This window comes from Littorina saxatilis, linkage group LG9 (assembly GCF_037325665.1).
Source record: "Littorina saxatilis isolate snail1 linkage group LG9, US_GU_Lsax_2.0, whole genome shotgun sequence".
NCBI lineage: Eukaryota > Metazoa > Mollusca > Gastropoda > Littorinimorpha > Littorinidae > Littorina > Littorina saxatilis.
Genome location: NC_090253.1, coordinates 52,158,829 through 52,182,828, shown reverse-complemented (window position 1 = coordinate 52,182,828; position 24,000 = coordinate 52,158,829). Strand labels below are relative to the sequence as shown.

Genomic DNA, 24,000 nt, shown 5'->3' with positions numbered 1-24,000 from the left:
AAACAAGTCTGGAGGCAGCTAGTTCGGGACGGCATCAACCGTCATTTGAAAAGTCCCCCCCTAGAACAAGGGCGTGGACATCCTCAGTGTCACAGACCCTAGCTTTGCCTCTTCCAATGAGATGTTCAAAGTCGCCTTGAGGAAGATCAAAAAGTCGCCGTGGGGGAGATCAATTCAGCACAGGGAAAAGCCGCAATCAATTTCCTCCAACCACCTGTGTCCAACACTGACCGCACCAAGCTGAACAACAGCATCTAAACAGCATCTACCTCACTCAGGCAACACCTAACCGGGCTGTACAATAAGGTACACTTTGACACAAGATATTACTTCTGCAGGCTGGGTGCCGACAATATGCACACAATGACCATGCAAACATTCGAAGTCAAGACGAATGTAAACTTGAAATCAAGCGCCTGTCAAATGTCACCTATTCGCGTGACCCAGGTGTCTGACACGCTCGCACATGACCCAGCTGTCTGACACGCTCGCAATGCGCTGTGTTGAAGGCGTAACACTACCAGGACAAAGTGTGTCCCAGTCTTGACGCTGTGTGTGCAGATATATCTACTCGGGGAGTTGTGTACATCACAACAGGTGAGTGTGTGATCTTTCAAACTCCTCTTCTTATGTAGACCAATTGTTCTGGCTGGTGGGTTGGTTGGTTGGTTGGTTGGTTGGTTGGCTGGTGGGTTGGTTGGTTGGTTGGTCAATATTCTGTATCGTCTCTTCAACAGGTATTTTGCTATCAGAGAATGTTGCACATTTGCTCCCTTTATTGTCCAGGTTCACATGGCAAGCACCATGCTTAAAACTGTTAACATCCTGATCTCTCACTATAAAAAGAAGGTTCTACAGTTAACTTTCACATTTGTTACTTCCAATCATGTACGAATGTTGTCACCAAGACGTGTTCATAAATAGTTAAATGAGGATTATCAACTGAGAAAGGTTCTGCTTTCAGTTTCTGTTTTCGGTTAGCCTGACTTGATCATAGCTGTGATATACTTCGGGTGATCGCTAGACTTGCTGTGCGTGGTTAGTTGCTGTCCTAATGTTTTTTGTTTAAACAGTATTTTATTCGTAAACAGACACATGATAATATAACAACATCATTAAGAAGGAGCACAACAAGTTTAAAACTTATGATAAGTGCTCACATAAACATGCCTGAAATTTCATGGCGGAATATGATCAATGCAACACATGCTGTCCTAATTGTGCTTGCTGCATTGTGTTTTGTATTGACCAGAGCCTTTCTTCTCTCCTGTATGAAGAAAGCCTATCTAGCTATTTTGTGGTCAGGTTCTGCTGATTTGTTCATACTGCTGAGAGTAAAATAGTTATACTTGTCAAAATAACACTGTGCGAACTGTGTTACCTGACATAGAATACTAGGCACGTGTGTTTGCGTGTAGATCTGTATGATGTCAGATGATGCTGTTTATTGTATACACTGCCATTTGTTTTTTTGTTGACTATGGTTTGGGAAAGGATGTCTGTTAAAGACAAACTTCATCTTCAACTGCCACAATGTAATTTCTAGTCAAACAACGGGTTTGAACATAAATGGTCTAATCACACAAATCTGCATTTAAACATAACTGCCTTGCCTTAATGACGGGCAGTATAGAAGAGTGTTAGATTCCGTCAAGTGAAATCTTCGTCAGCGCTTTCTCGGATGACGCAGTGTGTGTCTGTGTGTCAGTCCCATGTTGTGTACAGCACTGTCTGGCCATTCTGTGCTAGATGTTTTATCAAGCGTTTCACACGGCTCTCGCATTGTTTGTGTAACAAGAACGGCGGTCGTGTAGAATAATATCTGCTGTCGTATACAGTTATATAGCAAGTATTCAAATACAACTCACTTCCCGAAGAACAGTCCTGTTCCATGCATTGCACAGCAGGTATTCAAATACAACTCACTTCCCGAAGTTTCCCACTGTAAGAAATATGTAAATAGGACAATCCGGATTTGCACTACGTAATTCTTGGTTTCTACTGACCGCTAGGAAGAATGAGGATCCTCATTTCTCCTAGGAAGAACAAGGATCTGCATTTGTACTTGATATTTTCCATGAATAACGTTTGTCCTAGGACAATTCTGGATTGTCCTGGATACTCGTTTGTCCTGTGACATAGACATACATACATACATACATACATACATACATACATACATACATACATACATACATACAAACATACATACATACATACTTACATACATACATACATACATACATACATACATACATACACATACATACATACATACATACATACATACATACATACATACATACACACATACACACATACACACACACACACACACACACGCACGCACACACACACACATCCACACACACACACACACGCACACACACCCACACACACACACACACACACACGCACACACACACACACACATCCGCACACACACACACACACACACACACACACACACACACACACACACACACAAACTTAATCGAGAGATTAACAGCTTTCTTTAATTATGCAGATTATCAAATTTCACAGAATAACGTGTCTTAAAATGGCAAATGGGAAATACAATAAGCAACACAAACAAGTCAAATGTGTTCAGGAAGCAACAAGGCTATAAATAATTGATGTGTCATAATTATTCTACATTGAAAAAATTGCTTTATTCATAGTTCAAAGAATACTACATCGGTACATCCCCATGTCAAAGCTTGGAAGGATCTGAAGTTGCACACTCGATACTGAGCGAGAAGATTTCGGTATGTTTAACCCTGACTGCATGTTGCGAAACTTAGATGCATGACACAAGGAACTTGTTTAGTTTCACTTTGCAGAGCTGTCGAGCGGTCAAAATGAATGCGAATCTCGAAGTGATGAACAATTCAACAGAAAGTTACACTGCAAGCGCGGATCAGGCAGGTAATATAATTATTTTAGAAACATGTTTTTATAGTCATGTTTGTATAGTCAAATTCAATGTCTGTTGTGATAAGTGATTGGATTTACGGAGTTGTTAAAAGGTACAAGGTTGCTGATGACAATTAGGGCACTTGTCGGTCTACTAATAGGAAAAGCTTTTGCAGTTTACATGTTGCATGTGAAAACCATGACCAAGTGGTCCACAGAAAATTGCGTGCACATACATGTTGCACACACAAAAAAAGAAACGTTACATTATTGACAGGAACAATTGGTAGCAGATGTGTTACCTTGCAGATGAGAACATAATTATGTTCTCATCTGCTACCGCTCCTTTCACAGCAGACTCTGCACCCGAGTTGTTGGCCTTTAAGTCAACACCGGTGGATTGTGGAATTCTGTTTGTGATGGGGTCTGTTGGTTTCCGATTGTCTGTATGTTCATGGAAACCTTCGGGTTTGCATAACAGTTGTTATAGGGCTAAGAAATTAGCCCTAACATTTTCAATCCTGTTTGATTGCACTTCGCCTCCCGATGTGATCGTAGTGTTTCGACACTCGGTTACACATGCAAAGGTGACATGCGACTTATTCCGCGGTGGAGGGTCACATATTGCCTTAATCAACCGGTCAATTTGAACCCAAAACTCTTTACCAAAAAGAGAATAAATGCGCTGTGATTAAATGTATGGCTTCCTTTTTTCAGACGTACAGCGTTTGCTGCGTCCGAGGAGGCGTTTTACGGCAACATATGCTGCAGGCGATCTACCCATACTGCATGAGTTGGACAAAGAAGAACGCAGGCGGGTCAACACCTTCGGTACTTCTTTGCCTTTTTTTACCCCCCCCCCCCCCACCGCTTGCATGTATATGTATGGATGTATGGATGTATGTATGTATGTATGTATGTATGTATGTATGTATGTATGTATGTATGTATGTATGTATGTATGTATGTATGTATGTATGTATGTATGTATGTATGTATGCATGCATGTATGTATGTGTTACTAGAGGAATACCCGGCTTCGCCGGTTTTTATCCACCAGTTTGTGCCCGGGGTCCACCTGAATATGCCCACCAAATTTGATGCAGAATATTTACGATATCACAAACAGAACTCTACAATCCACAGGTGTTGCTTTGCGAGCTATAAAGAGCTATAAATATCTCACAACTTCTAAGGCGCACAACTCTGCAGAGTCTGCTGTGAAGGGCGGCGGTAGTCTCCCTGTCACACCCGGCCCCCGTTTGAATGAACCGAACCATGGATCCTCCAAGCTTAGGTCCCTCCCAGATTCGTGGAATGGGAACAGGACGAAAATGATTCAGTGACCATAATGCCATTCCTGATCATATCATGTCGAGTCCCATCCATGTTGACGACGCCAAATGTAATCGAGTGCCGAAACACCATAATAACCTTTAAAGGCGAAGTCCACTCACAGAGGAATGAGACATGTAGAGCTTATCTCTAAGCCCTTTTTAATCTGTTATGGCTTCTCAGAGGAAGGTCAGAACATACCGACAGTTAAAATTAATATTAAAAGTCCTACGGTTTTGAGCCATTAAGGACTTGAGTGTTTGTCCGCTTTCAAAAAGAGGAAAGAAAGAAACAAAAAATAAGGAGAGGAGGGCAGGGGGTGGGGTTGAGTTGATAATGCTCTGTGGAATTTGTTAAAATGAAAAGTAGTTAAGATGTTTCTTGGTAAGAATTATAAGTCTGTATTCTATATCTTGAATAACGGGTTTGTAAAATGATTTTTTTTTTTTAATTCAAATCGAGTTAAAAAGTGGAACCTTTCAGGATCACCAATAAAACCAAATAGATGAGCAAGTAAGAGGAACACGAACAATAAATCTCAAAACTTTTTACAAATAAAAGGATTAAAATGTAAGCCACGAAGGCCGTGGTAATAAAAACAATATGTACAGTTTGGCGACTAGTGGGCCTTGGGTGAGGATATGTTGTCTAGAGGGTAGTCGCTGGAATCAGGAGGGATGGCGGGAGCCACTCGACCTCAAACTGAAACACGCTGATGTGATAATCTGGGCTTAGTTATACCCACAGCCCCATGTCCGAGTCCCTGACCAGTCGGCACAGCAGCAAGCTGTGTGACCAGCCTAGAGAACTGCTACTGCGCAAATAATCCTGGGGACTCAGACCATGGAGCTGCATATGGTCATATAAGGTTTTAAAGGTAATTCTATTTGTAGCGCATGGAGCGAAAATGTGTTGAAATGAATAGGGTTCTCCACAATGGCAGGACTTGTTAAAGATATGGAAGCGGCAGCCGCCGGCACGGAGGCGTCTGAAGATAGTGAGGAGGTTTGTTGGGAGATCGGGGTGTAGATCGTTCATATCAATGGGTTGATAGGACAGAGATGTTACGTACTGACTTCGAATGAGTTTACGGATTTTACTGTAGAACTCGGTTACTGAGTAGCCGATGTTAGTGTTAGCTGGGCTAGATTCTGCCGCTTCTTTGGCAGCGACATCCGCCAGTTCATTTCCCCGGACCCCTACGTGAGAGGGGACCCAGAGAAATGATACGGATGTGCCGGATGAGATTAACTGGTGACATATAAAGAGGATTTCTCTTTGTAGCTCTGCCCGATTTGATGTGTTTCGATGCAGAGCTTGTAATGAAGAGCGCGAGTCAGAGCAGAAAACTACCGCACGCGGTGTGACTGGGAGGTCATTTATAAAAGTGCATGCCATGAGCAAGGCAAATAGCTCGGCTGAGAATATGGAGATGTCTTTATTAAGAGTATATTTCCTTGAGATTTTGAGATCTGGGATCACAAAGGCGCAGCCAACGCTGCCGTCTGCAAATTTGGATCCGTCAGTAAAGACTTTTAAATGCTCCGAGAATTTGTAGTTTAGGGTTTCTTTTGTAACAGTAGCTAGGTAGACGGGGTTATCCTTTTTGGTAGTATTATCTTCACTGTCGTATATGATAGTAGGGGTTTCCTCAAGCCACGGCGGGTAGGAGGGCGGGGGGACCCTGGCCAGCTCACTGACCTTCACCCCGCTATCGGCTAGAATGCGGTTTACTGTGTCGGATAAGGGTAGCGTTTTGGCCAAGAGTTGAGTGCTATGTTTGGTGTTGGCCTCATAATTTTGGTGCTGAGGAAAAAAGTCAGTCAGGACCTCGCAGGCAGAGTTCTCTACCGCGTGGGCTCTGACAGCATACTGAGCTGAACGGAGTTTTATCTCATCCACAAGGGGCAGCCACCCACACTCGCTGTAGACTCGACTCTTACTCGCTTGTTGGGAGAGTCCCAGAGCTATTTTGAGCGCCCTGCACTCTATAATAGCCAGTTTTTTCATGAGCGCCGGGCGCGTCGCGAAATAAGCTTCGCACCCGTAAAGGAGGCGGGAGCGAATTAATGCCCGCACTACCTCTGTGACACACTTACGTCCTCTGGCCCAGGATTGGGACGCCAGGTGGCGTATGATATAAAGATCCTTGTTGGCCTTATTGATCAGATGTTCGATATGACTGGTCCAGTTAAGTCGGGTATCGATGATAACGCCGAGGAACTTAACTTCTGAGCTCGGTTTGATAATATCACAACCTATCTTTATACTGCAGTTCCTGTACAGTTGTCTACGGGAGACAACAAGAAAGACTGTTTTATTTGAGGCTAGTTGGAAGCCGTTGGTGTACATATATTGACAGAGGTTGTCAATTTTAGATTGGTAAGAAGATAAGTCAACAGTGTTGGTAACTCTGTTATGGCGTGGTCTATTAGTGTCTATTAAGGCGAGGTCGTCCGCATACAGAAGTACACTGGCACCGTCAACCTTAACAGAAGTAATGTCATAGAGCATGATGCTGAATAAGTTTGGCGCGATGATACTGCCCTGGGGAACCCCCATGTCCAGCGCATGGGTTTCGGACACCGAAGAGCCCACTCGGACAGACATCTTGCGATTGCTGATGAAGTTTTTGATGAATTGGTACATGTGGCCAGAGACACCGATTCTGCCGAGTTTTAGGAGTAGACGTCCATGCCAGACGCTGTCGTACGCAGATTTAATATCAAAGAAGGTTCCAAGAAGAGAATTATTACTATGTGCCAAGGTCTTTTTGATTTTTTCAGTGACGTGCACAATGTGGTCCGCACACGAACGACCTTGCCTAAAACCTGCCTGGCATGTTGGAATGATATTGTGTTTATTGAGGTGGAACTCCAGCCTCTGGTTCACCACACGCTCAAAGATCTTGCTGAGGTGGGGGGTTAGTGATATGGGGCGGTAACTGCCAGGTAGATTGCCCGGTTTTCCGCTCTTCAATACTGCTACAACTTGTGAGTCTGACCACGCTGCGGGGATAGTATCCTTTAACCAGCATAGATTGAAAAACTGAGTGAGCAACTTAACAAAGTTAGGTGGTAGATGTTTTATCATGTGATATGATATTGGGTCTAAACCTGTGGATTTTTTTGGGTCTTTCACAGAAGAGATGGCGTTTTGGACTTCTTTTGCCTTAAACATGCAGTTTATAGGCAACTGGTTGTCATCTGGGGGGTATGTGAAACCCTTCTCCTGATCTAACCTATAATTGAGTCGTTCAGTATCTAGGGATTTTGATTGACTATTTTTGGCAAAGGTATCTGCTAATAGGTTTGCCTTTTCAGAGTCAGTTGTGGTCATTTTATCACCCGATACAGACAGACAAAAGCCGCTAGACCACATCACAAACAGAACTCTACAATACACAGGTTTTTGCCCACACACACACACAAACACCCACACACACACACACACACACACACACACACACACACACACACAAACACACACACACACACACGCACACAGAAGCCGTATATATATATATCTATTGTATAAATATATAGAGATAGATGACAGTGTATTTTTCGCGTGGCTAAACATTTATTCGACCTTTGCACTTTTACAGTGAGGACAACTTACGGCTGCATGGAAAGCGTTTTGGACACTACGGTGACCTTCTAAAAATAGTAATGGAACGGGAATATCCGAAGCTGCTTCTCGAAGCCATACGAAGGAAGGGAGGTAAACGCTGAAAACATGGAGAAGATAAGGAAGAGTTATTGTAGTTGATCCCGAGAAAAAAAACCAAAATCGGTTTGCGCTGCGCGCTGAGAGCACGTATTGAAATATCTCATCGACCAGATTGTGTCCAGGGTGAACGTGAATATGGCCACCAAATTTGAAACAAATCCATCGAGAACTTTGGCCGCGCATCGAACACAAAGAACAGACACACAAACAGACAGACAGACACAAGTCGTATATATATATAGATGTATGTATTGTATTGTATTGTATTGTATTGTTTTGTATTATATTGTATTGTATTGTATGTACACTCTTCAAAATATTTAAGGATCACTTTTTTTACAAGCACCCCACACAAAACAGACAAGACCGAATTCTTTAATTTAAAATTTGTTTATATAATTGAACACCAAGGAGTAATGACAAACAAAGCAAAGATCGAACGCGGCAGCGACGATTTAGCTATAGAGAGTGTGTCAAACGTGACAACCCTCGAAAATGGAATTCACAACAGTGTGAATCAGTGTCAATAACGCGTGTGCCCTTCGTTGTGTGCCAGGCATTCAGCACATCGTTGGCGCATGGAGTGGATCAGGTTGCATATGAATGCTCTGGGAACTTCATTCCACTCCTGCTGGAGCCATTGCAGCAGTTGACCCAGATTGCCAGGAGGAGGGTGATGTTGCTGTAACCGACGACAAAGCTCGTCCCACATATGCTCTATGGGGTTCAGGTCCGGGCTGTTGGCTGGCCACAACATCCTGTTGACCCTGGCCTGCTGGATGAAGATGTTTACAGCTGCAGAGCGATGGGGAGGTGCGTTGTCATCCTGAAGAATCGCACGAGGGTCGATCGCTTGGAGGGCTGGAACGACCAGGGGTTGCAGGATATCATTCTGGTAGCGGTCACCGGTCAAGTTGCCCACTACATGGTACAGAGGTGTCCTTAGACGTGTGCTGATCCCTCCCCAGACCATCACAGAGACTCCGCCAAAACGCTGTCATTCCAGAACAGCGCCTTCTGCGAAGCGCTCTCCGCGACGCCTCCACACTCGGATGCGACCATCAGCAGGTTCCAAGCAAAAGCGGGACTTGTCTGTAAACAACACCTGAGCCTACTGCTGACGTTGCCACCTCACATGTTGAGTGCACCAGGCTCGGCGAGCTGCTCGTTGATTAGCAGTCAGGGTTGGTCCTTGGACTGGACGCCTTGCACGCAAGCCAAAGTTGTGTAAGCGGTTTCGGATCGTCTGACCACTAAGAACAGTGTTGGTGGTAGCTTGTAGGCGTTGCCTAATGTTGTTTGTCGTAGCCATTCTTTGTTGCATGGCCTGCCTCTGAATAAAGCGATCCTCTCTTTGTGTGGTGACTCTGGGCCGACCAGAACGTTGTCGCTCAAGCACTCTTCCAGTTGCGTGGAATCTCTGTTTTAGTCTGATGATGACAGAGGGAGCCACTGCAAGGCTCTGGGCCACTTGCCTGTCAGCAACACCGTCTTGTAGCCATCCTATTGCCCTTCCTCTATCCAAATCGCTCAGTTTTCTTCTTGGGGGCATGTTGTTACTGTGCATAATTGTGTCAGCGTGTCAACCTTTAAACACAAGCTGGTGAGCGATGTTCATAGCCAGGACCCTGTTGTGGCACGTGCATCACAACCTTTTGCCCTGGCATGCGTTCCGCAAATTTCATGGGTCTATACAAAACACCCTTTTTTCTTCCAAAATGCAGAAGCTTTTGAGAAGTCCCACAAAGGGAAATAACTCTGCCTGCCAAACAAAATTCTAGGTCAAGACTCATTGTTCATTTGTTAATTCAAACACATTAATCTTTTAATTATTATGTCGATGTTTAATTTGTTGGCAATTTTTTTATTAGATCCGTTTTTTCAACCGATCCTTAACTTTTTTTAAGACTTTATTTATGTATGTATGTATGTATGTATGTATGTATGTATGTATGTATGTATGTATGTATGTATGTATGTATGTATGTATGTATGTATGTATGTATGTATGTGTGTGTGTGTGTATGTATGGATGTATGTATGTATGTGAGTATGTATGTATGTATGTATGTATGCATGTATGTATGTATGTATGTAAGTATGTATGTATGTATGTATGTATGTATGTATGTATGTATGTATGGTTGTATGAATGTATGTATGTATGTATGTATGTATGTATGTATGTATGTATGTATGTATGTATGTATGTATGTATGTATGTATGTATGTATGTTTGTATGTATGTATGTCTGTCTGTCTGTCTGTCTGTCTGTCTGTATGTATGTATGTACTAGAGGAATACCCGGCTTCGCCGGGGTGAATCGCGAGACAGAGACAGACAGCGTGGCGGTTCACCACAATCACCTTTGAAGGCGAAGTCCTGTCAAACGGGATTGAGAATTTTCGAGCTTATTTCTTAGCCCTATATTATCTGTTGTGGCTTCTCAAATGCCAGAACATACAGACAGATAATGATGATAAAATCGTTTATTTAACGTCACTCTGTAAAAACATTGGCGACATTTGTCTTAGATTAAGAACACACACAGGCACGCACACAAACTTTCCCTTTATGTACAGTGGTTCACCACCCTCCCGCCCCCCGCACACTCTCGCTCATCTAATTAAAAATGGTGTTAAGAGATACTTGGATATAAAATGGTATTTTTAAAAGATCTGATAAAAATATATAGTAGCTGTATGAGAAGCAATGGCGTCAGCCGCAGCAATGTCTCTTCATATCCAGGGACCAAGTGGGTGCGTGTGCATAAGTCCAGCGATAAGTTTGGGACCTTGCCACCCAAGGTCTTTATTAAAACTTAAAAGATAGCTTAATTTTTCCTTTGAGGTATTTGGCAGAATATTTCTATTTGAGTTTATAAACTGAGTCAGGGGTTGAAAGTGGCATGAGTTCAAATCACACTCCAAAGTCAAATGAGCAATGGTGAGGTCGGATTGACAGGTGCATTTAAGCTCTAGAAATTGGTAACTCCCAGCTTCTGCCCTTAGGCGGTTAATCCTTTTTATTACACGTGGGCATGCATTATAGGTGTTCATCTGTTTTGATGGGGCTTCCCGAATGAGCCAGCCAGAGCTTATAGCCTTGTGCATATATTTGTTCCTCCATTCTCTCCAGAGAAGAGAGTCTGTAAGGCTACTGATCTCAGAAGCAGACAATGGCAGGTCTACCTCGGAGGCGCCCATGCCTTGGGCAGCTTCTTTAGCGGCTTTGTCCGCTTTCTCGTTGCCAGGCACGTTCACGTGTGCTGGACACCAGACCAGGTTAATCTCGCTTCCTTTTTTTATAATTTTATTTGCCAGCTCCTTTATGGCAATGACAAGATCATGTCTTTTTGATCTTTTGTTAGATCTCAATGCTTCAATGGCTGCTTTGGAGTCAGAGAATATAGCTATCTTTTGAGGAGGAGTGTTCTTGAGATTGAGATGAACAAGCGACATGCAGATGGCAAGGAGCTCAGCTGAGAAGATCGAGTTTCTGTTGCACAGTTTAAATTTCCCAGTCATGTCATCGCTGGGGATTACAAAAGCTGCGCCAGCCTTCTTGTCATCCAACACTGACCCGTCTGTGTAAACATGAACATGGCCTTTGTATACAGTATCAATGTGCTCAAGGGCTTGTATCCTGAGTAATAACTGATCATCCTTTGTAGCTGTGCAATATTCTGTGTCAAAATTCATTTCTTTCATTGTCCATGAGGGATCACGAGATATGGGGTTTTGGGCCACATCATTTGGGTCGACACTGATTTCACTAAAGAGTGAAGCATTGAATTGAGCCAGTGAGGAGAAAGTAGTGCCAAAGTGGGCCTTTTTGTTTTGGACATGATTGTAATGCGGTTGTAGCTCCTCTTTTGTTGAGTTTTGCACTGTGTTGGCTCGAACATTGTAATCTGCGCAGCACTTACGCCGCCACATGTCAAGAGGGAGGAATCCTGCTTGGTGGTATACAATGGCCTGCTTTGAATGCCTTGGGTGTCCGAGGGAAAGCCGAAGGGCACGACATTCCGCTGACTGTAGCTTATCAAGCCATTTTCGAGCCGACGAGAAGTAGGCCTCCTGTCCATATGATAGTCTTGATCTTATAAGAGCTCTGGTGATGTTTGTTAGAATAACTGGGCACTTTGCCCATGGTTGGGCAGCCAGTATTTTAAGAAGGTTGATGGTCTTATTTGCTTTGCTTAAAAGATACTTTAAGTGAGCAGTCCATTGTCCATTTGAGGTGAAAACTACGCCCAGATATTTCACCTGCTGACTGGGTGAGACAACAGATTTATCTAGTGAGAACTGTATCTTTTCTCGATCTTCCAGTTTTCGGTTTGTAAAGACAACGAATACAGTTTTCTCGGCAGAGAGAGTGAAGCCATTCTCCCGCATATAGTTCGCAATGTTATCTATAGCTGTTTGCCACTCTTTAGAGAATTTGTGTTCTGTTTTATAGGTTTTGTTTTGATACTCTTTGCATAGAGCAATATCATCCGCATAAAGCGTCAGTTCGGCTCCATGTGTTTTAATTGTCGATATGTCATGCAGCATAATGCTAAAAAGCAGTGGTGCTATTACTGAGCCCTGTGGCACTCCCATGTCAACTTTGCGAGTGGATGATTTGGCACCTTTATAATCAGTTTGAAAGGATCTGTTCAGTAGAAAGCTTTTTATGTATTGAAACATATTACCACTGATGCCTAATTGCTTCAATTTGAACAACAATCGTTGGTGCCATACTGTATCGTAGGCTTTTTTGATGTCAAAAAAGACAGCAAAGAGAGACTTCTTGCGTGAGAGAGCTTTCTTAATTTTAGAGGACAGTTTTACAATGTGATCCGAGACACCCCTGCCTCGACGGAAACCGGCTTGGCACAGGGGTATTACCTTTTTTCTTTCCATTTCATCTTCTAGTCTGGATTTTAGTATTCTTTCATAGATTTTGCTCAGATGGGAGGTCAGAGATATAGGGCGCCAGTTGGAAGGGTTAGCTCTTGGTTTTCCAGGCTTTAAAATGGGGATCACAACAGCCTCTTTCCAAGCTGTGGGAATCAGGCCAGACTTCCAGCATGTTGAATAAAAATCCAGTAAAAGATTTAATCCTTGGTTTGGTAAATGTTGTATGACCTGATAGTTTATTGGATCAGAACCGCAGGCGGATCGGACTTTTGTCACCGATGCTATAGCCGTTTTCAGTTCTTGAATGGATAAGGGAGCATTTATTTTTAAGGAAGGGTTGAGTTCTGGGTCGTTTAAGTCCTGTTTATCCTCCCACTTCTTACGGAAGAGTTCCTGCTCACATAACAGTTTATCTGTTTGGCTTGCTGCTGCAAAAATATCTGCAAACAGTTCTGCTTTTTCAGGAAGGCTTTCATATTTTTTTCCTTCGTGCATAAGAGGACGTTCAGCCTGCTTGTGTCTGCATTTGAATTTCCTTATTTTGGTCCAAATTTTTCCAGCATCTCTGTAATCGCTCACTTTGCTGGACATGTTTTCAAAATATTCTTTTTTTGCTTTGTCTATAATTTTGTCACATTGTTCTTCAGTTGATTTCATATTGTTGTGGTTTTGTGCAGACCTGAAGCGATCATACTTCTCTTTTGCAGTTCTTTTTAACCTGATGGCTGTTCTGCATTCTTCTGTCCACCATGGGCTCTGATCAGTTCTACTGGGTCCGATAAAAGGTTTTGTTTTGGGGATTGACAATTCCATTGCATTCAGCAGGTTTGATCTTAGCTGTTTATATTTGTTGTCGATACTTTCTTGGGACTCTGGATTGCCATCCAAGAGGGTATATGCATCGGCAGACTTAGTGACAGCGTCCTTGAAAACTGCCCAGTCCGCCTTTTTATAATTGTATTTTAAGGCTTTTGGGCCTGGCTCTGTGTGTGGTGATTTCCCAGTAATGGATATCATGATTGGTAAATGGTCGCTTTTTAATTTATCTGACACAACGCACCAGTCCGTTGTTAATCCGAGAGTGGGACTAACCAAGGTTATGTCAATGGCGGAGGGGTGTTGGTTTGAGATATCGGGTATTCTGGTTGCTGATCCGTCATTTAGTAAGTACACATTTGATTGCGTTATATAGGTGGCAAGGCTCTTTCCCACGGCACATGTCTGATCGGGGAAGTTGGCATCCCACAGGGGGTTTCGGCCATTAACATCTCCTCCGATCACCCAGGTGCGTCTTCCGTCGAGCTCTGGGAGCCAGCTGAAAATCGGGCCTTTGGTAATGTTTCTGTTATATATGTTTAATAAGAAGATGGATGGGCCATCATTCAGCAGAAGTTCAACTAGGTTTGAATGTATTTTTGTGTCGGCCGGAACAGGGGTTGGGTGAACATTGTACTTCAGATTGTCTCTGACATAGGTTACTGTGTACTTGATAGTTTGTGCTCCGCTCGTATCATCAACCTGATAATCTGTGACGGGTGGGTAAAAGAAACCAGATATGAAGGGGAGTTTTCCCGCATGACAGAGTGGGGACTGTATCAATAATACATTGAACATGTTGTTTTGGTTAAGATAATTAATAAGGTACGGTAGAGCAGTGTTAAGGGAACGACAGTTCCACTGCAGTATATTTATTCTTGAATCCATTTCAATCACAGAAGACCTAAAGTCTGTTGTGACCGTTTGATCTGCCCCTCAACTCTCTATGTCATTGTGTTGTCAAGGGGTTGAGACTCTGTTACAGATCTGCCTCCCTGAATGCCGAGAAGAGCGCATTGAGTGGAAAGTATCTTATTTAAGGCTGGTGGGGTTGGATTTTCCTTTGGCTTAAATATTTCAGTATATAGCCCTGTCAGAAGTGTCAGAACATTTTCGGGGCTTTCATTCGTTTTTGCTTCAATAAGTGCAGCTAGAATGCCAGTGACGAATTTGAACACCTCACCGCAGTTCTCGGCGCTCATCATCTTCATCTTTGCATAGCTTTCTTTTAAAATATGTTGTCTGAGGCAGTCTTCGGACTGTGGCTTTGGTGTGTTTTGTGTTTCATCTTCCTCAACAATCATCAACTTTGGTTCATCCATGAACAAGTCATCATAATCGTGTGTGGGGGAAGTTTGAGATTCTGCATCAGCAACCTTTTTCTCATTGTTTGTTGTTGGCTGTTTGTTTGTCTTTGTTTTGTCTGCTGCTTTTGTGGGGGCCTTTTTTACATTGTGTGTTGATTTTAGTTTCTGGGCAACAGTAGACTCATTATTAATAGGGTTTATGTCAGTTCTTTGTCCAGGTCTCTGGAGGGCGATATTTTGCTCTGAAATGGGGTTTTCACTACGAGGGTTGCTTGGTCCGCCTTGATTTCCTGTGCGTATGCGGCTTGTTGTTGGTTCTGGCCAGATAGTGCTATAATCCTGTTTTTCAATCTCAACCACGAAAGCTGGGGAGGTAGCCAGGTTTCTCTTTGCTTTGCTGGCACCGCGAGGAGCACTTTTCCCCCCTGCCATTTTCAGCACCCAGCACTCATCGACTTCTGAATCAGAGTCATTAGATGTATCTGGGTCTTTGTTTTGTTTTTTCATTATTTCAAACTTTGCTCTTCTTATTGCTTCTGCATATGGGATGTATTTGGCTGCTCGGATTTTGTTTGCTGTTCTTCGGAGCACTAGCTCAGGACAGCCTAAGTAAGCTGCCGAGTGGGGACCGCCACAGTTTAGGCAGTGTTTGTCATTTGGACAGTTGTCAACTGGGTGGTCTTTCTTTTGACCGCATCTTGGGCATTTGTCTTGTCTGGCTTTACATTGTTTGGAGCCATGTCCCAATCTCTGGCACTTAGTACACCTTCTGACTGGGGCCACATAGGGTTCGACAGCATAGAAGGTTTTCACTATCTTCACTGTATCTGGTAGCGTTTTCTTTAAAAAAGTGATTTTGACAGCTTGAGTAAGTTCCCCCTTCTGGTTTTTTAACCGCTGAAGAGATTTTACTTTCTCAAGAGATTGTTGAAGTTTATCAAGGTCTTCAGAGAGTGGGATGGGTCTGATGACACCTTCCGTTGTTGCCTCTGGTATAGTGCATCTTATTTGCACTTGAGCGAGACTGGTGAGATTGGCAAGTTTATGTTGTTGTTTTTCATTGCAGCAGGCAATCAAGAATTTGCCCGAGGGCAGAGGTCGTACACCTTCTATCTGACCGACTGCGTCAACCAAAACACGACACTGGAGTGATGGCCCAAGTTTCGAGAACATAGCTGGACCTGTAGCCGCGTTGGTGAGAATGACTGGGTATTGTGCAAAGGTTGGAGGAAGACTTGGTGTCACCTTTTTTGACTTTGTGTGTCTAGGGGGCCCAGTTTTGACTGGTTGTGAGACTTTTGACTGTGGCTGAGGCAGAGCCTGTTCGGCATCACTGTTAGCAATGGGTGCTTTTTTCTTCCGCTGACGGCGGCGTTGAGTTTTAAAAATGTCATCGCCTTCTGTGCTTTGGGAAGGTGAAATGTTCCCGTCTTCTGAGGGCACTGCTGCGTTGTGGTTATTGACACTGGTGTCAGCGTCAGAATGGTTGTTTGAGCCCTCTTTTGTCTTTTTTGAGCTTGTTGGAGAGAAGCTGTCGGAATCTCTTAACCTTTTTCGGGGTGTGCAACACAATGTGCTGTCCATAGATTCAGCAGGGGTAGAGGTAGCCAAAGGTGGTTTGTCGCTTATGACAAAGGTGGCAGTGGCCATTGTGAGGGCCTTTTGGTGTTCAAATGCAGTGAGGAGTACTCAGAGAGCAGTGTGTTTGTGTGTAGTTGTGAGCGACCTTGGTAGAGGACCCTCTAAAAGCGAAATGACTAGAAAATGAGCTTTGGTATGAGCAGGCGTCTCGCACTGTTAAAAGAAAAAAGAAGGGATGACAAAAGCGTCCCTTGACAAAGAGTGAGCTGAAGCTCACCCTCTAGTGACTTTCACTTCTCTCCCGAGAATCACGAAGACTCCTGCAGGGCGAGTGGAAAAGCCACCAAGGGCAGTTAAAAAAGCCCTCTCTGGGTCTATGCCAAGAGAGCTGTGTCGTGTGTTAAAAACACACACAAAATGTGATTGTCCCCCTTTACCATCAGGAATTCGGGAAGAAATCGTATTTTGAGCACTGACTTGGCTATGTAAGCTCGAGGTACGTTAAAGCAGTCGCTATGTAATCAGCATGTCTGCTTGTGAAAGACGCACTCTACGGGCCAGCAACTGCAGTGAATTACTCGTGCTGAGTCTGAGGACAAAAATGACCCCCGATGAACAGACAGACAAAAGCCGCTAGACCCCATCACAAACAGAACTCTATAATCCACAGGTGCTGCTTACACACACACACAAACACACACACACACACACACACACAGAAGCCGTATATATATATATGTATATCTATATCTATAAATATATAGAGATAGGTGACAGTGTATTTTTCGCGTGGCTATAAATTGATTCGACCTTTTCACTTTGACAGTAAGAACAACTTACGGGTGCAAGGGAAGCGTTCTGGACAGCGCAGTGACATTCTAAAAATAGTAACGTAGAAACGGGGATATGGATTGAAGCCACACGAAGGAAGGGAGATAAACGCAAAACACTGGAGAAGATAAGGAAGAGTTACTGGGAATGGTGAAATGAACAGAAAAACCAAAATCGGTTCAGCGCTGCGCGCTGAGAGCACGTGTTTAAATATCTCATCGATGATATTGTGTCCGGGGTGTAGCTGAATACGGTGTCCAAATTTGAAAAAGATCCACCGAGAACTTTGGCGTTGTGATGTGGTCTAGCGGCTTTGGTGTGTCGGTATGGGGGCCCGGGTAGCTGAGGTGGAACCAAAATCGGTTCAGCGCTGCGCGCTGAGAGCACGTGTTGAAATATCGACCAGGTTGTGTCCTGTCCCGGGTGTACCTGAATATGCCCACCAAATTTGAGAATCCATCGAGAACTTTGGCCGTGCATCGCGCACACACACACACGTACACACACACACACAAACACACACACACACACACACACACACACACACACACACACACACACACACACAGTACAGACACACACACACACACACACAAACAGACAGACAGAAAGACAGACAGACAGACACAAGACGTATATATATATATATATGTATGTATGTATGTATGTATGTATGTATGTATGTATGTATGTACGTATGTATGTATGTATGTATGTATGTATGTATGTATGTATGTATGTATGTATGTATGTATGTATGTATGTATGTATGTATGTATGTATGTATAAATGTATGTATGTCTGTATATATGTGGGTGTGTGTATGTGTGTGTGTGTGTGTGTGTGTGTGTGTGTGTGTGTGTGTGTCTGTCTTTCTGGCTGGCTGTTTGTCTGTCTGTCTGTATGTATGTATGTACTAGAATGAATACCCGCTTCGCCGGGTACCTGGGAAGAAGTAGAGCCGGGAAGAAGTAGAGGAATAGCGTTGTGGACAGTGACCTTCTAAAAATAGTAACGGGAATATCCGGCTTCGCCGGGATGAAAGCGTTGTGGACAGTGACCTTCTAAAAATAGTAACGGGAATATGGATTGACGCCACACGAAGGAAGGGAGATAAACGCAAAACACTGGAGAAGATAAGGAAGAGTTACTGGGAATGGATGTAGTGGATGTACAGAAAAATCAAAATCGGTTCAGCGCTGCGCGCTGAGAGCACGTGTTGAAAATTCTCATCGACCAGGTTGTGTCCGGGTTCTACCTGAATATGCCCACCAAATTTGAAGCAGATCCATCGAGAACTTTGGCCGTGCATCGCGAACACACACACACACACACACACACACATACACACACACACACACACACACCCACACACATACATACACATACACACACACACATACACACACACACACACACACACACACACACACACACACACACACACACACACACACACACACACACACACACACACGTCGTATAAATATATATATATATCCCATGACCTCCCTTCTTTGTCTCTGTTACTTCAGTATGGGTATATATGTTGTATTTTTATAGCTAAATAAATACATCATGGACTCCAAAAAATATATGATAGTGCAGATTCCGATTTGGGCAAAGAACTACTTTCCTCCCGACCTTTGACCTTGCGCCAAACAAATAGATTGTAATACACTCTTAATTGCTTTGCTGCTAAAGAGTTATATCCGCAGTTTTATTAACCCGTGCATAACACAAGTTTGAACAGTCGAACACTATCACAATGCCCATGGCTACAAACCAAAACAAAAAACGAGTACCCTCCCCTGCATCGAAGCAGACGACTGTTAGTGAGAGTCTGTCACACAGGTCTCTCAGCAGTGTCGGTGTGGGAACTGACAGAAGCTAGGGAGCACAGATAATAGAAGCCCTGTCACATAGACTAATCACACAATCAATACACATCTGGCTCATGTTTTAAATGACAGTTTCGAGTTTATTAGTCAAACTCAAAGCAACAACACTGGTCTGGTGTCATGCGTAGCGGGACCGAGAAGCGTCCTTGCTGCATGGTTTGGGGTGGCTTCGCTTCGTATCAAACATCGGCTGTTTCACGTATATTGCGAGCAAGTCTACTCTTTTGCCTGGCTCTGCAGTAAGTCCACATTGGCGATGAAGGTATCCAAGAACTTAACATGTGTGCATTTTTCCGTAATCCAGTCATATTCCTTCAAAATGCAATCAATCGGCGGTGACAGACTTGGTGTCAGCAATTCGCGACTTCACCAACTGGGTCCCGTTTTCCTCACACCCATACCAGTTTAGGTTCATCCATGCAAACACACTCGCAAAACAGTTTATCACGTAGATACATTTCAAATAGGGAGCAAATGGTTAAATCTAAACCTACATATTTGTTCCCTAAAATTTGCTTCTCTGTCAATAAGCCTGATTGTATAATAATACGTTCGAGAAAAACAACGTGGAATCGATTCTGAATCGAGTAAGCCAAATGGGTCCCAAACCCGTTTCGCCCGTTCTGCCGACCTGAAACGCAAAACAAAAGAATTGTGCGCTTCAACTAAATTGATTTCTATACGACTTCATTACTTTCTTGCAACTTATGAACCTTTACTTAAAGCTTTTAAATGGTCTGAAAGTAGTGTTACCGCGTACTTATCGATGCACTCATTCGTTTTATTTTTTTCAGCGACGGTCACTTAGTTTAAGGTTGCAAAAGGGCCAAGTCTCGCTGGCACCACTGTTTCACTCTCCACAGATCGCAACAGTGCCGCTAGTAGTCTACACTTTGTGTTTGATGGTAGAATGGGATATACAGATTACAACACTCGTGGTTTTTTATATGGCTTGTATTTCAGTCAAGACCCAGCGGGAATATCAATCGAGAGCCACTCGCCAGAGGCTCGTGTCTCCCGATGATATTCATCCGCTGGGTCTTGACTGAAATACAAGCCATATAAAAAACCACGAGTGTTGTAACCTATACATATATGTATGCATGTATGTATGTATGTATGTATGTATGTATGTATGTATGTATGTATGTATGTATGTATGTATGTATGTATGTATGTATGTATGTATGTATGTATGTATGTATGTATGTATGTATGTATGTATGTCTGTATGTCTGTATGTCTGTATGTCTGTATGTATGTATGTATGCATGTATGTATGCATGCATGCATGTATGTATGCATGCATGCATGTATGTATGTATGTATGTATGTATGTATGTATGTATGTATGTATGTATGCATGTATGTATGTATGTATGTATGTATGTATGTATGTATGTATGTATGTATTAATGTATGTATGTTTGTATGTATGTGTGTATGTTTGTTTGTATGTATGTATGTATGTATGTATGTATGTATGTATGTATGTATGTATGTATGTATGTATGTATGTATGTATGTATGTATGAATGTATGCATGTATGTATGTATGTATGCATGAATGTATGTATGTATGTATGTATGTATGTATGTATGTATGTATGTATGTATGTATGTATGTATGTATGTATGTATGTATGTATGTATGCATGCATGTATGTATGTATGTATGTATGTATGTATGTATGTATGTATATATATGCATGCATGTATGTATGTATGTATGTATGTATGTCTGTATGTCTGTATGTCTGTATGTCTGTATGTATGTATGTATGTTTGTATGTCTCACGCTTTGCTTCTTTGTCGTTACTAAAGCAAACGTGTGCAAGGTTGTACGTTACACGTTTCCGAGAATAACAAGAACGGAATCAAACTCGCAATCGTCCCTCCAAAAGCCCAAAAATGCACACATGGCTTTCATTTCTCCCGCTGTTATCATTTCTTCTATTTACAAATTCTTCAACACTGAGAATACTACAAACGGCATCCCGGACGACAGTACTGTTTCCATACGCGAATTTTGCTGCCCTTGGAATTAAAGTGGCTCGCTCATGAGGCCTGTGAGTCTGAATTTAGAAGGACAGAGTTGTGTACAAAGATACTGAAAAGAACAACCATTTTGCGCATGCAGACACAGAAAGACGTCATAAAGAATGCGCTGCTTCAAAAGATGCAGACTGTGACGGTGACTGCGACGTCATTCACACATACCCGACCGAGAGGTCATTCATTGTTGAACGGTTTTCGCTATTTTTTTTCTTGACGTGTATGCACGTTTTTACCCCGCCATTCAGGCAGTCATACGCCGCTTTCGGAGGAAACCTGCTCGGTATTTTCGTGTTTCTATTACCCACCGAACTCTGACATAGATTACAGGATCTTTTCCGTGCGCACTTGGTCTTGTGCTTGCGTGTGTACACGAAGGAGGATAAGCCTCTTATCTAGCAGATATGCACATTTAAACGTACTCACAATTTTAATTCATTTTGAAGATGAAAGTATATAGTTGTTTAATAATAAGGCTCCAATGCTAACACGTGCCAGAAGACAAGCTCTTCGAAACTCTCGCTTACTATTATCGCCTCTATTTCGAGCGATAACTAACGTCGCTTTAGTAAATTTTAAGGGGCTTATTGTCCGTCAGGTCTTAATTGCCTATTTTGGACATGAATTGGTTTATACGATTCGAGTTTTTACGCCCTCGTTGCTTTTGATGTATGTGTGTTTAGGTGCACTTATGGTAGAATGACCAAGATCTTTAACGTGCCATTGTGGTGACACGGGGGTGGGAGATGGATACCGTCTCTGGGTCTGCACATAAAGTTGACCCGTGTCCGTCCCGGCCCGGATTCGAACCAGCGACCTTTCGATCACAAGTCCAGTGCTCTACCACCTAAGCTACCCGGGTCCCCAACGTCGCTTTGTTTCCTACATCTATATATATATACGACTTGTGTCTGTCTGTGTATCTGTCTGTGTGTCTGTCTGTGAGTTCGCGATGCACGGCCAAAGTTCTCGATGGATCTGCTTCAAATTTGGTGGGCATATTCAGGTAGACCCGGGACAGGACACAACCTGGTCGATATTTCAACACGTGCTCTCAGCGCGCAGCGCTGAACCGATTTTGGTTCCACCTCAGCTACCCGGGCCCCCATACCGACACACCAAAGCCGCTACACCACATCACAACGCCAAAGTTCTCGGTGGATCTTTTTCAAATTTGGACACCGTATTCAGCTACACCCCGGACACAATATCATCGATGAGATATTTCAACACGTGCTCTCAGCGCGCAGCGCTGAACCGTTTTTGGTTTTTGTGTTCATTTCACCATTATAAGTAACTCTTCCTTATCTTCTCCAGTGTTTTGCGTTTATCTCCCTTCCTTCGTGTGGCTTCAATCCATATTCCCGTTTGTAAGTTACTATTTTTAGAATGTCACTGCGCTGTCCACAACGCTTCCCTTGCACCCGTAAGTTGTTCTTACTGTCAAAGTGAAAAGGTCGAATCAATTTATAGCCACGCGAAAAATACACTCTCACCTATCTCTATATATTTATAGATATAGATATTTATAGATATAGATATACATATATATATATATACGGCTTCTCTGTGTGTGTGTTTGTGTGTGTGTGTGTGGGCAAAAACCTGTGTATTGTAGAGTTCTGTTTGTGATGTGGTCTAGCGGCTTTTGTCTGTCGTGCCCTTCGGCTTGCCCTCGGACACCCAAGGCATTCAAAGCAGGCCATTGTATACCACCAAGCAGGATTCCTCCCTCTTGACATGTGGCGGCGTAAGTGCTGCGCAGATTACAATGTTCGAGCCAACACAGTGCAAAACTCAACAAAAGAGGAGCTACAACCGCATTACAATCATGTCCAAAACAAAAAGGCCCACTTTGGCACTACTTTCTCCTCACTGGCTCAATTCAATGCTTCACTCTTTAGTGAAATCAGTGTCGACCCAAATGATGTGGCCCAAAACCCCATATCTCGTGATCCCTCATGGACAATGAAAGAAATGAATTTTGACACAGAATATTGCACAGCTACAAAGGATGATCAGTTATTACTCAGGATACAAGCCCTTGAGCACATTGATACTGTATACAAAGGCCATGTTCATGTTTACACAGACGGGTCAGTGTTGGATGACAAGAAGGCTGGCGCAGCTTTTGTAATCCCCAGCGATGACATGACTGGGAAATTTAAACTGTGCAACAGAAACTCGATCTTCTCAGCTGAGCTCCTTGCCATCTGCATGTCGCTTGTTCATTTCAATCTCAAGAACACTTCTCCTCAAAAGATAGCTATATTCTCTGACTCCAAAGCAGCCATTGAAGCATTAAGATCTAACAACAGATCAAAAAGACATGATCTTGTCATTGCCATAAAGGAGCTGGCAAATAAAATTATAAAAAAAGGAAGCGAGATTAACCTGGTCTGGTGTCCAGCACACGTGAACGTGCCTGGCAACGAGAAAGCGGACAAAGCCGCTAAAGAAGCTGCCCAAGGCACAGGCGCCTCTGAGGTAGACCTGCCAATGTCTGCTTCTGAGATCAGTAGCCTTACAGACTCTCTTCTCTGGAGAGAATGGAGGAGCAAATATATGCACAAGGCTATAAGCTCTGGCTGGCTCATTCGGGAAGCCCCATCAAAACAGAT

At 43.1% G+C, this 24,000-nt stretch overlaps 2 protein-coding genes across 3 annotated transcripts in view; both read left to right on the top strand.

The window, feature by feature from the left end:
- LOC138976421 (E3 ubiquitin-protein ligase TRIM56-like) overlaps positions 1-24,000 on the top strand; it is a 72,671-nt gene that overhangs the window by 19,591 nt on the left and 29,080 nt on the right. The gene's annotated exons all lie outside the window — the stretch shown is intronic.
- LOC138976432 (tereporin-Ca1-like) overlaps positions 455-24,000 on the top strand; it is a 40,170-nt gene continuing 16,624 nt past the window's right edge. The window contains exons 1-3 of one of the 2 annotated variants that reach the window (XM_070349292.1): positions 455-597; positions 2,844-2,928; positions 3,634-3,747. In XM_070349292.1, coding sequence (XP_070205393.1) covers positions 2,862-2,928; positions 3,634-3,747 — 181 coding nt within the window. In that variant the 5' untranslated portion in view covers positions 455-597; positions 2,844-2,861. Of the gene's footprint in view, positions 598-2,830; positions 2,929-3,633; positions 3,748-24,000 lie in introns of both variants that reach the window. The other variant, XM_070349291.1, reaches the window with a different exon arrangement.